We start from the raw sequence: 16,678 nt of genomic DNA, 5'->3' as shown, positions 1-16,678 counted from the left end.
TTTTCCGGTACACCTAGCTACAAATAATAACATATTTGGGTCTTACCGTGGGTCTATAGCCATATAGTCGCCGGTTTGTGCAAAGTAAACCTTTTTCCCAAGGTTGTTATACTTGAGCCCATGGCAAAAGTCCTCGTCTCGGATACAAACAGTGCTAATGTTAAGTAGGTGATGTCCGTACACGCTTCGTGGGACTGCGGCGATCTTATAGATGTAAACCTCCTCATCTAATGGAGCATTTTCGAGCGACAGCCTTACTCGGGACTGGGAACGTTCACCCCACAAATCGGGAGACTCAAATACTCGGCCTTCGGGATCTATGACCACCTGCGGACATATAACAAGTTCTAATGTGTATCTTTTTGTACTTTCGATAAAAAACATCTAATCTAATAATAGTTACCTAGAAAATAATTAACCTTTAATTACTCAACTTATTCCGTAGTACGTTGTGAATGCTGTGCGTTAACATTTCGTATCCCTGTGTCTGCTTATAGCTTTTATAGGATGGAACTAACTGTTACGCATTTAGGGCTAGAAATAAATACAATATTACCGATCACAGTTTGATCACGTCGTTTGATAAGTGAATATCACTGTTCAGCGAAACAATTTTACTGGTTTTTAAAGCTCACGGTACGCACTCACCTGCCGGCAAAGGAAGCTATATCGGCAATAAGGTAACACCAGTTGTGCTTTATAGCTGTTTTTTGCTAACTCGAAGATAACCTCGGCTCGAGCGACAGGCAGAACTCCATTGGGTTCCGTTTGACGGAATTCGTCAACTTGACGTTTTTTGCTAGAATACTCAATGAAGAACATCGAAGACGGTTCGAATCCTATCGGGTGAAGATAGAGATAATTCGACCTTTTACTTATCCTAACGTCATATCATTTTCGTAGATTCTTCTTGGCAATAGTGCTCAAACATTCGATTATACAATTGGAACCGCTACATTGGACGCTGAAAGTATGGCTTGATTCAACCTATGCTTGTTTCTAATTTTATATTCCACTACGTCTCCTTTGGGATTTTATAGTGCTATAGCTTGATGCGAATTGAGGAAGCACATCACATAAACGCGGAGGCGTTAAACTAGTAAGTTCAGTGTCGTAAAAACTTTGGGTATCATTTTAGTACTTCAATACTAGCATAACACTGTTACTCAAGCAAACAGAAAGGGGTCTGGTTAACATCGAACAGCATAACAATACGTTATTGGATCACTCGTTTGATGGGGTCTTATTTATGCGACCAGCATGGGATTTTCTCTTGAGTGCGTACCGTTCAGTTGAAGGTCAAGTGGTTTTACTGGACTGAGCACAGCTGCTTTTTCAACGACATTATCAATCTCCTTTGGTAGAGTGACACCGGCCGAATCTTGAATTCCGACGAAAGTCTGAAAGTAAAGGACGCTGCTTGATGGATACCTAATGATGAAAAACATACGCCGATAAAGTAGAAGCGTGAAAAATTTTACACGTTTTCTTAGCTGACGGAAGTAACATTAGCTCAATGCACATCTAATAACCAGACCAATACATACTGAAAATACGTACCTCTACAGCACGTGGCAGGGGCGGATACGCCATTTTCCTGCATGGCCGATCTTCGCCAAGCTTACATGGTCGTTTGATTTCTTCTTTGAGAGCGGCTGCTGAAATGTACTCCTGTGGTAGAGTGACTAGATAGTCCACAGCGACATTCATCGACTCCATCTGGATAGTCCAGGGACCTGGAAGGATATCTCCCTCGAAGTCCTTAAAGGCAGGAAGCTTGATAAAGGTGGGAGTCTTAGCAGGAGGTAGTTTGGCTTTATACTGTTTCGAAGGCACCTCGTCACTACCTGGCGTCAGGGTAAACAGCATCTCCTGAGGGACATCGGCTGGATTCGTATACCGAAGTACAACCTGATGCATTGAGTTCTTTTTTATCTCCACATCGATTATTATAGCTGTCTGAAGCTCGTTAAAGATTGCATAACCCATTCCTGAGAAACCAGGAAACTCGGTTTCGTTTGAGCCTTGACGCACTTCGGGACGTTTCGGTGTACGGAATGCTTCCACCTCATATATGAACTGCGAGCGTGTGATAAACAAATCGATTTATTTTGATCACTATTAGCATTGTGTAATACGCACTTTTTCGACGTTCGAGGTGATACTGACAGTATGGATCAATACAATAACACGTATTGTAGGCAGTGCGTTGAAGGTGATTCAATTCGAAAGTTAGCTAACAGCTTTGATCATAACAGTGATGACGAAATTTAAGACGATGCCTTCGTCAGTACACGGGTCGACACGTATAAACGGTTTGCTCTGATACATATTATACTCTATGCGCTAAATCATTCTATATGTGTTATGAATTCATAAGAAATATACTTATAGACATATACTTGTGTCGAATATTTGATTAGTACCTAGCAACTTCAATCATGTATCCTTTAATAATAGCTATCCGAGTCGATATTTTTGCCGGCTCTTCTCTGAAGGCCTAACATCCGGGGTCAACGAAAGAATCTTATTTTCTAAACCAGAATAACACCGTATCATCAGACTTCAAATCTTTATCCTTGACGGCTTCTAGACTACCTTAGAGACAGAATGCGCATATATAATAATCGTAGTAAGATAACTAAAGTGAATGGAAACTCTATTATATTTTTTTCTTATAATACATTGTTTCATATCACATCATTGCGAATAATAGAAATTCCAATATGCTGTTGTATTGATACCTGGTGAAAGGTCGGGACATAACTAAGCTTTGTTGGCTTGTCACATTTAGCGCCGCCGATCAGGTTTCTACAGCGGCAACCGGTCCTTTCATCGCATTGATCTTTTATGGAACCCGACGGATTGCATTCGCAGTCTTCGCAACCGAAGATATTATCCGCGCTGCGTTTAAAAGTGCCCGCCACACAATGCGCGCATGCCCTGTAACACGCAAGCGTATATGTCTGGACCGTCGAATTGTCGGCCTGATACTCCATCCAACCAATTATCCTGAGTAAGCCGAACTTTGCCAATTCTTAAAGAGGAACCGATTGAGAGTAGCTGTTTTTTTGGACTTTATTTTTTCTGAATATGCCCTTTGGTGGCCATCCAATTTGATACTTTTGTCGGCTCTGCTCTAAAGACCTAACATCCGGAGTCAACGAAAGGATCTAGATTAGACACAAAGTCTAACGCCTAAGAACAAAATCATTTAAGAATCGTCTTAAGAATCATCGTTTAAGAATCACCTGCCGTCTCTGTTAGATTTGCAAGGGCACTGTCCTTTGTGGGGTTCACAGGCTTGAATAGCGCTATGAGTACCGGACTCTTCACAGAAGCAATTCTCGCATGCTTCCGAAGTGGCTCGTAAGTTATAGAAGAGCGGTTTGCACGTATCGCACCGACGGCCTTCCACACGTTCTTTACACACACCTGTAGCAAAAGTATGGTGGGTGTTTTTCGTCGAGAATCAAGTGTTTTTTTACAGTTCAGGAGCACACAGGTACCGAACGTTTTTTTTTAATCCTCGAGCTCTCTTCTCGAACTCGACAAGAGATTCTGATATTTGTTAGTAAAGGCACATAATGGGTATTTGTAATTCTAAAGTATTTAGTGGACATAAAAGATACCGGCAATAAAACTTTTAATAGCATAGATGTCCCGAAACACTTTTTAGAATTACAGGGCACCCCAGAACAAGGACGTATGATATATAAAGGAAGAAGATATATAAGAATATAGGCCTTACATAAGGTGTCTCCACCGGTCTGACATCCCTGATGATCAGACGACGTTCCCAAGGGATTACAATTGCAAGCTTCACAGAATGGGTATTTGTAATGGCCTGGCGCGCATACGTTGCATTTGAAGTTATCTCCACTCCGAAAATTTGGTTTGCAAAAACAGCGTCCTTCAGCATCACAGCTCTCGCCGTCCGCACCGTAACGATCGCAACCACAGGCTGTGAAAGATCGAATCTCAAGAAATGGCCTCAACTCTCATTTTACTTAACTACTTTTGAGATGACTATTTTGAGAAGCAATATATATATATATATACATAAAGAAAGATTTATTTGTCTTGTGCAAACTAGTAAGAAAAAGCTACGCTTTTGATGTGCCTACGTCTTATCTGGTCAAGCATAGGTGCTTGATATATACGTGCATAACAAGAAGAAACATCTCGTGCATAGCATAAAAGACAGAAGTAATTAAAGAATGGAAGCTATTTTCGTTTCTCTTCGTTATTAAATATTATGTGAAGAACACATACCTAAACATGTTTTGTTATCGTATTTGGTAAAATAGCCGGCGGCGCATTTATCGCATTTGTCACCAGTCCGACCCAAACGACACTTGCAACGTCCTTTATCGCTACAGACTTCCCTCACGCTTCCGTCAGGGTCACATTTGCACGGATGGCAGTCGGGTCCGAAGAAGCCGTCCGCGCATCGATCGCAATGATCTCCAGTGAACCCAGGTTTGCAGAAACACTTTCCACTAACTGGGTCGCAGACACCCTCAGTAACTCCACTTGGATGACAGTCGCAGGCTACAATACGGGAGTAGAGATACGATTTGGAAACAGAAGCATATATGGAATACTACAGAAAGTACTCGAGATTCAATACGTCCGGTTGGCAAAAGCTGATTAATTAACATTAGGTATATTGCGCTTTATGTACTCGAAAACCTATTATAATAATTATTTATTACTCGTCTCGCTCGGCTAAACTTTCTTACGAACAAACATACATCCATCTGTGCACAAACACCTGACCTTAGAACCAATTGCTCTTACACAAATGACCGTGAACAATAAGAAGTAAACCAATAACCAATAAACACATCAAGGAGATTTCTATTAGCTGTGTTTGTGTATAGATCATCGAATCTTGCAAGAGCTACAAAATGTTTACCGAACTCACATTGACACTCGGGATAAGCGAAGTGGCCTACTTCACAGCGGTCGCACTGTCTCCCTCCAAAACCGTTGCTACACTGACATTTGCCAGAAACGGCATCACAGACTTCCGGTGTCAGCGAATGTCGAGGGTTACACTCACAAGCTGTCGATTAATTGGGCGAGATTAAATAATTAGCCATTCACAATAGTCAAAAAAGTAAGTTAGCAGTCCGGAAATAACAAAATATAAGTGACGATGATGACCAAATTTCTTGTTTCGATCCTATTAAGAAAATTTCCTAAGTTGATTTAGGAATACTACTGTAAAACGCATACCTCTTCTGTTGTCAACAAAGTAGTAATCACGTTTGTACACTTGCATCATTGTATTTTATTTGTTGTAAAAATTAATAAAAAAATTTAACGAAATATTTACCTTGACATTCGGGGTGATTGAAAAATCCTCGGGAGCATTCTTTGCAGTGCTCCCCCCCAAAATTCACTTCACAAGGGCATTCTCGGCCGTTGTTGTGGCACAGCCCGCCCTTAGTACCGTTCCTAAAATGTTGTCATTATTGCTATTATTCTAAATTGTACTATTTTTCTGAATATTCTGAATGCTGCCGTAAGCTGTTTTAAATGCTAGTGGCAACTAGAAGCATTGAAGAAGAGTGATTTAACAAAAAGTCGCATCGACGAGTCAGTAAGAGTGCACTCGAACTGTAAGTGATTGAAGTGTTTTTTAGGTAAGTCTACGACTTTTCATGTGTATACATATGATTTAATTAGCGGTGTTCAATTAATTCTGTTGAAATCCAACCCATATTCTAACAATAGGTCTTTGTGCATTATAACCAGGGATAAGGTCATAGATTACGAAATCTGTCATCTTAGTTAATAGACCATTTCAATGGAGCAATTGCTGTGACGATAACTCAATAGTAATGACTGTGTGTTTAAATAAACATTTATCTCATGAATTCGTTTTATATTTATGTGTGTATGTTCCCGTGACTAGCAGCCACTAGGAATTAGATTCCTTCCGAATAACTCTGATATCTGTTACCTGAAGCAGTCGCAGGGTATGCAGTTAGGGAATCCGTAATAGCCGTCAGCGCAATCGTCGCAGTCTGGTTCTCTGTACTTTTCATCGCATGTACACCTTTCACACATGAAACGTGTACAAAACACAATATTCAAGCATAGTATAGTTCAGTAGACAATACCGAATTGAGTGTCATGGTAGTAAATCATGGTATGTAGATAAATGTACAGGTCAGTTAAAGTTTCTGTATTGAATAAAAGCTTTTCGATTATGGACAGTGTCACAGCTTCCTCACAGCTCTTGGGATTTTTATAATGGCACCTCTCCACAAGCCATGGGGTGCGCACGCGCGCTTGACCACGTAGCCACGCGTCCTTCAAATGCGTCCATCCGGCTTGACATCGGTAGCACATTTCCGCTTCTGGAGAAGGTTCCTTGTTTCAGTAGACTGATTTCGTCTACACAGTATGGTTCTTACCTAGCCGTCTCATCTTCGCATTCTCCAGAGTAGCGTTTAGCGTCGTCTCCGGTGAAGTCACATGGGCATCTCGTGCAAACGTCTGTATCGGTTAGCTCTTTGTGGATCTGTCTATAGTATTTAGGCTCGCACCTGAAAGTCAAAAGGAAATTAGGTTGCCGTCGCACCTCTTTAAGCCCAATGTGTAAATAGTAAGATAATCTTCGTTACGTGGAGTATTTAAAATATAGATGAATACTTTAAATTCTCATAGAACTTAGTTAAGCTGTGGCAAACCAAATACGGAATTTTCTACTGGGTACTTCTTTGTTGTAGTATTATTTAGAACGCTTCGAGAATATATTTATATATTCGTTAAGTTATATAGAGTCATCCTATGAACTATCTACATTTTAAATGCTAATCTTACAATGAAATAAGTGATCATTAAAATATAGCTAAAACGACTAACTAGAAGGATCTGCGTTTCTAGAATTCTTGTTGCAGTTGGAATGGCCCAGGAAGCAAACAAGACGAGGCGACTGTCTAGTCACTTGACTAATGTTTGATGAAGGTCACAGGTATCGTCGACTTTCGAGACACAGTCTAATGGTGTTTGTCTATATGGCCTCATTTGAATGACATATGTTTCTTCAGTCTTATTTTTGACTATCTTCAAATAAAACAAAATGCCTATTATTTGTAATGCGCATTGTAATCAGTTGAGTAATTTTTGGGTGTTCTATGTTATATTAATATATTTAATATATATATATATATACCATATATATAATTCGTTGGTTATCCTATGCTAGGGTATCTTTAGCTTGGACCAAATTTTAGCGTCTTCATTGTTCGAAATAAAATATCCAACCATTTGTAGCTCTGTACGCCTTCGAAATTCTATTAGATCATGACTATCAACGTCTCTTTTTTTTCTTAGCAATATTTACGTGTACAATGTTCGCATACTGTGTATTGGCGCTTTGTTTGCAGGTCGATCGATTAAAATTAAAGTGTGGTTAACTTACTTTTCGCAATTAATTCCAGCCGTATGGTGCAGGCAATCTATGCAGACGCCTCCTCCACGTTTCTGTCCGTCTATGTCCAACGACAATCCCAACTTTTCAACCGTCGCGTTGTATTCGCATGAATGGGCATGCTCATGACAGTTGCACTCTGTTAGGTGACGTGTTTAACCGTTTCTATTAAACTGAATTATTGTTTTACATATTGACAGAATCATCCGGGGTTTTGATTGACCGAGAGACTATCTACTAGATGCTTTTTAGCCATATATGCAAATCACAAACAGACACCGAACTTGTTTAAAGTTATCCAATTTGACCAATTCGTCCTCGGCGATTTTCCGTATTTGACAGGACGTTCTATATAATCCGGTTCGAGTAATTGGAATTAGCGGAGTAAATGGAATAACTAACTCGAATAATGAGTAATTGTCAGCTGTCCTAAGAACTGACCTTTTCGAATTGTGGTGTTTTTTTAATAATTCATTTAACATATGCTATGCGAAAGCTATCTACCGAGTCTCTTTCAAGTAATTGATCTACCTTTACCTGAACAGGTAAATCTAAGTCATTAAAGCCACAAGCCAATGCCCTTCAGCATCCGTAACCGCTGGCAAAAACGTACGAAAGATAACTGTCAAATGTAGATTCAGCGTGCGCAGACAACATGGGCCAAAGCCTAAACAGATTACACTATCTACAAACGAAATGGACATACTTTCGCATTCATTTCGATTATCGATGGAAGCTGGCTGCCACAACTTCTGATTATAAAGACCTTCGCATTTTTCACACTGGTCCCCATCCGTATTATGCTGACAGCGACATCGAAGTTTGCCCTCATAGGTAGGACTGCAATGCGAAGCGTGGCCATTACAAACACAGCGACCGCCCACCTCGATATGACGAATCGAGTAGAAATATCTAGAAATCACCACACATTGATCATAACAATATAATTAGTAATTATAAAAATAATACTCCGTGTCGTATACTCCGTCGTATGAATCTGGATCGATAAATGTGGGGGGTATTAAGGTGCAACTCGAAACGCTATCTTGAGAAAGTCATCTGGTGCTACTCGTTGCACAGGCGTGACGGTTTATATGATAAACAAGTTTTTTCAGTTGCGTGTTTATTCATTTTTTGACGAAACGCTATTAGTATTATTAATGAATGCTCCACCTGTATGCACGATGTGCTAGTCAGTGTCAAGCTGTGTACCTTCGTGTGACTGTCGGGTCCTTTTGGTTGACGGACAAAACGTCGGCAAGCAGTGTTTTCGTACGCATCAAACGAAGTCTAATGTTGGTAGCGCGTGACCACTCTTGAAGAGACTCAGACGACGAGAAGTTGTTATAAGAGGGCCTACCCGTAAGTATCTCAATGGGGATCTCGCCATCTAATAACCATGAACCGAATGTGAGTAACGTATAAGTTAGCATAATAAGTTTTCGATTAGAATATTTCTGAAAATCGAACATTTTTTTAAATGCATTTTTACCTTACCTAGGTCAAACTTCTGCGGGAACGTCACTGCCACAACGGCATTACATCGGGGAATCAAACTCAGCCTTAACTTGACCTCGAACGAGTAAAAACCTGCTTCTTAAGATATTCAGTTCTCCCATATTCAAGAACGAGAAGTGAAAGGCATTACGTAGGGCTCCTTTCATATTATGATGCGACAGGTTAGGTCAGCGTTAGGTAGGCTGGTTTCTTAGGCAAATTGCCATTTCAGGCTGTCATTAAGGCAGACTCGACCTTTTAGGTTTCGAGTTTCACGTCCTGAGTTGCCACCAGAAGTTCCGTCCGACTACTGGCTGCTAGCACGAGGAAACTACCGGTGAGGCTGTTTCATATGCTGATTAATTTAAACGTAAACATCATAGAAATTCGAGAGTCAACTCGCATGACACAAACGGTCATATTGTCGAATTCAAGACGTACTTACGTTGAAAAGGCAGAATTGATGAATATTTGGTCTCACAGATTACCGAGTCATCACTGGTTATTGTAAATGAGACGTTCTGGCCGAAGAAATGCTTGCATTCATTCTCGTCGGATGCGAAATATTGCCATGGCGTGAAGGTCTTTCCATGATCCACGGATCGTTCAAGGGCCCAAACTCCAGGGCGGGGTGAGATGCCCATGACGATGAAGACGTACGCGACGTGGAAATCCTAATATAAATGACAAGTAAGCGCAGAAACGAAGTACACATACTGCTTTAAACTTGAGTCATGAGCAAATGAACAAAAAAATGTTACGTATTTTTCATGCGGAAAACTACGTCCTATAGAGGGCGTAATATAACAAAAGGTCACTCTAGGGACCACAGTGTTTAAGCTTTAGACGTAACGCTGGGCAGAATAACAACCATGGCTGCGTGTCTGGCTAGCCAAGTGTGGATCCTTCAACTCAAAGTGTGTGATGTAATACGTGGCCTAAAATATTAAAAAATTGGTTGAATCCTTATTATACGCAAGTTTATTTTTAATTTGATATTAATGAAATCTAGCTATTCAACTCCAAATCACACTATTAAAATTTATACTATCTCTTGTGCAAACTAATGCGTGCATAAAAATCGTTGGCATCAATTGTTTAACAATATGTCACTATAATTCGGTACCTCAATAGAGTTACGCGGCATATTGAACACATTTAGAAACCAACATAGTACTATAGAAAAAGGTGGTGAAGTTATATAACAAAGAGGGCCAAAATCCCGTCGAGTTGCGGAATCCACTACATTTCGAATATTGCACGCTTTGCATCCCATAAGTGTATCTTTAATCCTATTTACTATGCGTGCTTTATCGAAGACTTTATGTACCCGATAGCTTAATTTATGTCTATATATGAACAATAGAATAAATATAAAGTATAAGTGTATAACTATTACATGTAGAGCAAAGCACAAACGAGGGGTCCTGTCCCCTCGTATACGCGTCAGCTGTAACCAAGCTCTCTTTTTTTTTACTATAGATAATAATTACTATGTTTCTTAGTCATATAGCATCATTCATTGCCGTTAAGGTTGAGTTTAGTCCATGTTTGTTAATGCACAATTAAAAAGACTACGCCATTAATTCATAGCATCCACCAGATGCTAGTATTATTTTTTAGCTTCAATTTATCCATTTTGTTTTCGGGTACTTGTCAGTCTTTCCACAGCGTTAGGTCACTACGTCTTCATTTTCACAAAAAAAAAAAGATAAATATTGTTGGAGATTGCCTTGGCTCAACAGATTTAAGAAATCTTTATAGTCGTTTATTACATTTCGGTTTCCCGAATTCTAGCCCTCAAATGCGAGTATAGTGCCCTAATGTTCAAGTTATTTGCAGTATTAGTGAATATGTGTGCTGGCCTGACGACTTCTACGCCTGAACAGGAAAACTTTTCAAATTTCAAATAAGAAACGTTCAAATGTACACCAATGTTTGTTTATTCCTTCCTGTTATTTATGTTAATACACATAATAGTTGTAGAGGTCAAATAAGAATGAACAGCTGCAATTTCTAACTACTGAAATGATGCGTATAAGCTTAAAGCTGATAGTAAGGAAGAATCGTTCGCTCTATGTGCCTACACCAGACAAGAACCCGTTTCGAAAGCAGGGCATTATAGCAAAGTTAAACGCATGAACTATCAGTAGTTGACATATTTAAAAAGTCTCATCCCTTCTGACTGTGCAGCGATATGGATAATTCTTTATAAACACAGCAGATGTCGCGTTACCATCTGTATAATTACAAAATGTCTAAACCTTTAAATAAATCACTTTATTTGTAGAAAAATATGGACTCATGGATGCCCGATGGATGGAAACGAATTGCATGCCTCTCATGCAGTATAAGTAACAAGTGATAATTTACTTGGGCTCCTTTTGCCTGCAAATCTACGGCTTCTATCTGAGACTAATCTGTACAAAGGCTAACAGCGGCAAACATGAACGATTAAGCTCATTAAGCTAGAAAAGGATTGAACGAAAAAAAAAGTAACAACGATCTTGATCGCTATCGACAATACACGCTCGGACCAAGCGTTTTACGTATACTATGTAAGTCCATGCTTTTTGTGACTAATGCCTTTACTTCCGTTGCAAAGGCCAACCTTACAGCAGAACTGCCTTTCTTTTCTTACATCCCTGATGGAACTTTCGCAGAGTAAATGAACTAAGTAGTGATTAAATCATTTGGTTCCCCACATTAAATAAATGATGGAGTTATTAAACTGTCGAACGAGCTACCACAGTTTTCTATCATAAAACCGTTCTGTGTCTGAACAGAACATAGTATAGACGTAATTATGTTTAAACTGCGAATTTACCGCTAGTTACATGTTGATTTCAGGCGATATCCTAACATGAACTCACTTTGCAAAATATAAACAGATCTTAAGGAAGTAAACGAGCGAACACAGGTGTCTCCACTAAACTAAAAATGTAAAAAAAAAAGAAGATAGGTTGAACATTAAGTTATCAAGTTCTTTAAATCAAACAGTCCCTCAAAATCAAATAATGTTGGTTTGCGTTTGATCACCATTTCTTTCTTCGTTTGATATCAAAACAAGCGAGGCTATATCTGCTCCTTCACTTAGTACAAAAGAGCCATATTCAAGGCACGTTTTGGAATTCAGTACACATATATAATGGTAATCGTTTAATCGAAATAAAAAAAATTAATTCAGTCCAAAACTTCGACTACGCCGGTACAGCAAGTTTTTTCGGAATGCACAACACCAGCGACGTTTTCTTCTGATTATAATGCTGAAAGCGTACCCATGTAGACCTCTATCCTCTTACAACGATCTTGCGCTACCTTATTATGTAGGTGATCCTCCAGACGAGGGGCCCCTTTTTGGAAGGCAGCAGTATGGGCTGAAGTTGTCGCGTCATGTCGCTTCTTTTTCACACGATAGGGAAAAAATCCTACTATTGAAGGTTTCTACTTTGAACACTTTAAAATTGTTGGCTAAGCATGATGTCTACAACGTATTGAAGATCAATGCAGGAAAATTACGTTTTGCCGTCGGTAACTATAGCAAGTGACGGATACAGCTACATAGATATTAAGCATTTATAAAAGCGTCCACAGATATTGTCGTGGTTGATTGCAGTTGAAAAGCGCCTGTTCTAACAAATCCGTAGAGTTTAAGTGGAACAGCGCCTGGCCTTCTTGGTCTCTAAGAACTCTAAAAATGGTTCGTGCATTTTTTTGGACATTGTTCAGCTAATTTTAGCAAGCTTGAACTTTATCTTAGTACTTCTCCAAGCGTCCAACAGAAGGAAAACACAGTAAATTACTAAGCATACATTGTACACGATAATGTCCGTATATTGCGCCTCAATTCAACTTGATATAAGAAATTAGCTATACGCAAACTCCACTTATAGATTTCTCTTATGACGATCTACCTCTATCACTATACAGGTAAATGCCTAACGATGTCGTGTCGATTTCTCTCACACATGCACTACACGATAAGCAAATCAAACAGAATTGATTAAATACGTTGTATCTCTGTTGGCCTTGTTTAATATGAATTAGTGGAGTATACAGAACGTAGTTTTATAAAGCATTATACGGCTAGTGGTTCTCCCGATGGCTCGTGGACGCTCGGTCATAACCAAAAAGAAGCCTTTCTGTTTCTATAATGTATGAGGCATTACGGGCTTCCCTTTCTCGCGCTTGGTTCCTCCATCTCCAAAGATTAGATTCCACTATTGGTAGAATGTGGGAGCTTCGGAAGGGTATCGGTCGTGGCCGGGGGAGTGCGAAGCCGGTTTTAGTCGTTCAGTAACGAACGACCGATAGAGAATTAACTGTGGTACGCCGCGCAGCGGCCCAGGACCGTTGCTGCGTTTAGACGGAGCCTGTTTGGCCGGTTACGAGAACGAGACTCGAATAGTTCGTTTCTTGCTGTCTAATATGTTTAGGTATGTTCAGGTTAGCGTTGAAAATCCCTTCAGAGCTAACAACAATCTAAGTACGGCACAGATGTTTGGAAAAGTTTGGAAGATTTAATCTTACCGGCAGAAGAAAGACAATGAAAGCTTCAGCCGATATTGTTTTTTTTTTTGGTACTATACTACTATATTTAAATTCAAGTTGACCACTTTACAAGTTGAATCGATCGACAAATTTTGACCAGTGTGTTAATAAGCGGTATTAGCTGCAAATGCGATTCGAAATCGCGAATGCAAAGTCGAAAATTTGGTTCCCAGCTGTTTTTAATTATGTGTCAAAAAAAAACGAAAAGATGCTGTACTTTTCCAGAAAATCTAACACCACAAGTTACTAGTACTCATGTTTTGCCTTCCGTAACTAATCGCCTTAGTAATAAAATAAGCCAGTTAACTTACTAATTTTTCTAAGGTGATATACGGCTCATACCTGTCCGAGGTCAATGGTGAGGTTGACCTCATTGTACCTCCCACTCCGAGACAACGGCGGACTCTGCCAGTATTTGTTATTATTCTCGATCACGTAGCGAGCTATGTGCGATTTGCGGGAATCACGCATATCACAGTAATCACACAGCTGACCCTGTACTACCTGCAGCGGCAAACGTCAATTAGAATGTTTCTAGCCATTACGGCGACTATGTCGAGAACCATTTATGTGTGTTCTTAACAGAAAGATATCTACAAGTAAGTTGACCGAAATCTGTGTTGTGGCATTTTCTATCGAACAGATTACTTTAGTTCCACCCACACGAGCATAGCCTACAGTTGCTATACGAACCTGCCCAGCGATATAATCCTGTCCGACGTTCGTCTCTCCAAGTATACAGTATTCCTCTTTCTCATTGCCATCACCACAGGTGGCCGATGCCCAGATATTACGTCCTTCAGCTAAATTCAGTAGGTTCGGTGATAAAGCACTACCATTTAATTGTGCTTCAGCGCCACCTACGTTCACTGAACATAGTACACAAAACAATACCAGTGGCGCGTTCAGCTCCATTTTCTAGCGGGGAGCAACCATCGATTGTCGGGCCGGGTGACCCCGCGAAGTGGAGCTTATGCCGGTTCGCTGAAGAATGACTCGAAATAATCGTCGTCGCTACTCTAGAAATCGGGTAGTTCGCTTTCGTTCGTCCAGCCGCTGCCTCTCGAGATCTTTTTTGAGAGAGCGATGGGCTGCGGAGCTGGAAGCAACCGGTGCCTGCATAACGGGAAAGGGAAATGAAACTGTCAGAGATACGGGCACCAGCAACGGGGCTCGCAAACGAGCTTTTGCTGGTAAGAGTCGAGCACTACATTCCTTGAGAAATCTCGTAGACCTATTAAACATGCGGTACTGTATTATCTGATTATTCGCTCATTTACAACTGGGAAAATGGTAAGATTTTTTTTAATACAACGAAGCATCCAACTCTACTATAGATTCGTAAGCAGTCATAGTACTCACATATATACAACTCGCAGGTTCCTAATTCGAAGTTGGATAAAGACGTAGTCCGGATGGCTAAATGCACATCTTTCTAAGTACGTTGCCGTGGTAATTATGAACATGCAGCCACCGCCGGTTCAGATGTCGGCTTTGGCTAACGTAATGAGAAAAAACATAGATAAATTCACCAAGATCCCTTCCAACTCGACCTTCTGGTAGGGGAGGTTTTTGATACTATATTTAGGAGGTGATTCAAAGAACTTATTTACGCTGAAATAATCAACAATATTTTTAAACAAAAGAAACTAGAATGCATCTTCTAGTTGAATTATTTGGATAATGATTTGAGCAGGTTAGAGGAAACGCGCAAATCGCTGTCAGCTGGGTTTTAACACTTAGTACCTTACTAACTTAGTACTTAATACTGGGTACTTAATAATACGCACACGTTGGATCCACGGTACACAAAGCAGAACAAAGTAGTTGAGCTACCACTGTCAATACAAGGCGTCACGTACGCGGAACTTCTAGGCAGCATTCTATCTAAAATGGAAGCGCATTCGAATGGTCCTCAGGGGCAGTTATGAGTCGATACACATATATTTGCTTCCAGCATGCAGAAGCAAAACATTTCATGAGTGCAAGCTTCATTCACTGTAATCTTCAGACAGAAACGATTATTACTGTCATGCTGATATACCGTTCGGGAATTGTGTCCCTCCACGGTCATGTGCCATTTCGAGAGCTTTCTGAGGAGCATAACTTAACTTCTAGGCCACTATAGCTTCTCTTTTAAATGAAGGTCTACGCCATCCGCCTACACAGTTTTCAATACAAAAGCGAAATCATGTTATCTACAAAAACTGATCACACGGCACCGCCAAATTTCAAAGCTACATCGCAAAAGCTTTTATTACATCAAGCACGCTTTAAGAGACAGTTTTTATAACGTAGAAGTATGCAATATTTTTTATTCTTTGTTTAAGTATGTCTCACGTAGAATGTGCGGCTCGGTATTATCTGTCTGATTAATTTCAATAAAAAGGGCGGTGCGCGGCTAGTCTAGTTTATTGCTTTCCTCATTTTTTTGGTCTTCTTGTTCTGTCCCCCATGTCTGTTTCGTTACACATCACACCTGCACAGCAAAAAGAATGGAAGCACTTCTAATTTTGTGGGTAATCATGAAAACAAATTCACAGTGTGTTTAATATATATATATATATATATATATATATATATATATATATATATATATATATATATATTTGCCTGTCCAACGTACACCTAGCTGTTAATATTTAGTATGCTCAAATTGTTGCTACAGACTCTCCATTTCAATAGTAATCAAACAGAGCCTGAGACGAGACATAAAAGGACGTGGCATCTCCTTATAGCTCCAACAGAGACGATTTTTTCTCTTAGTAAGGTTTTGCAGCGTTTACCTTGGGCGCTGTACACTCCAGTCGTTCACATTGGCGCCTTGGACATTATAAGCTTGACGACAGAGCTGTGTAAAAAAATATTGTCATCTCATCGATTTGGACAAATTCTAACTGTTGTGTAACGATCTAACTAGATCATGCGCAATCGCTCGTTAGGTGGCGCCATTGAATGCCGGATCCACAAGACTTTTCTGAAGTTTTGCTGAACATAGAACGTGCGTGTGTTTCCCCTTATAGACGAAAGGCACTGGAGGCACCTAAACTATTGTAGGAAGTTTGGAGCAGAGTACATCAAACGTCCATTTGCTTCTAATGGTGTGTGCAGCACCATTATGGCAATACAATGAGCCGCATTCATCGAGTGGAGCTTATTGCAAAGAGAACTCTGTGGAAT

The 16,678-nt window shown here is 40.0% G+C and overlaps 1 protein-coding gene across 2 annotated transcripts in view; it reads right to left on the bottom strand.

Annotated features, from left to right (window-relative positions):
- Window positions 1-14,518, bottom strand: part of LanA (laminin subunit alpha) — a 30,785-nt gene extending 16,267 nt beyond the window's left edge. For both annotated transcript variants that reach the window (XM_022796009.2, XM_086985043.1), the window contains exons 1-18: window positions 14,192-14,518; window positions 13,841-14,002; window positions 9,393-9,621; window positions 8,663-8,840; window positions 8,157-8,362; window positions 7,442-7,589; window positions 6,432-6,563; window positions 5,975-6,070; window positions 5,345-5,466; window positions 4,931-5,071; window positions 4,276-4,554; window positions 3,752-3,964; window positions 3,252-3,435; window positions 2,745-2,943; window positions 1,561-2,079; window positions 1,286-1,400; window positions 649-839; window positions 47-327 (exon numbers count right to left, since the gene is read on the bottom strand). In XM_022796009.2, the coding sequence (XP_022651744.1) occupies window positions 47-327; window positions 649-839; window positions 1,286-1,400; window positions 1,561-2,079; window positions 2,745-2,943; window positions 3,252-3,435; window positions 3,752-3,964; window positions 4,276-4,554; window positions 4,931-5,071; window positions 5,345-5,466; window positions 5,975-6,070; window positions 6,432-6,563; window positions 7,442-7,589; window positions 8,157-8,362; window positions 8,663-8,840; window positions 9,393-9,621; window positions 13,841-14,002; window positions 14,192-14,413 (3,617 nt within the window). In that variant the 5' untranslated portion in view covers window positions 14,414-14,518. The remainder of the gene's footprint in view (window positions 1-46; window positions 328-648; window positions 840-1,285; window positions 1,401-1,560; window positions 2,080-2,744; window positions 2,944-3,251; window positions 3,436-3,751; window positions 3,965-4,275; window positions 4,555-4,930; window positions 5,072-5,344; window positions 5,467-5,974; window positions 6,071-6,431; window positions 6,564-7,441; window positions 7,590-8,156; window positions 8,363-8,662; window positions 8,841-9,392; window positions 9,622-13,840; window positions 14,003-14,191) is intronic.
- Window positions 14,519-16,678: the final 2,160 nt, after the last annotated feature.

Source organism: Varroa destructor, unplaced genomic scaffold (genome assembly GCF_002443255.2).
Source record: "Varroa destructor unplaced genomic scaffold, Vdes_3.0 BEIS01000003.1, whole genome shotgun sequence".
Classification (NCBI taxonomy): Eukaryota; Metazoa; Arthropoda; class Arachnida; order Mesostigmata; family Varroidae; genus Varroa; species Varroa destructor.
This window is presented reverse-complemented; position numbering and strand designations above follow the sequence as displayed.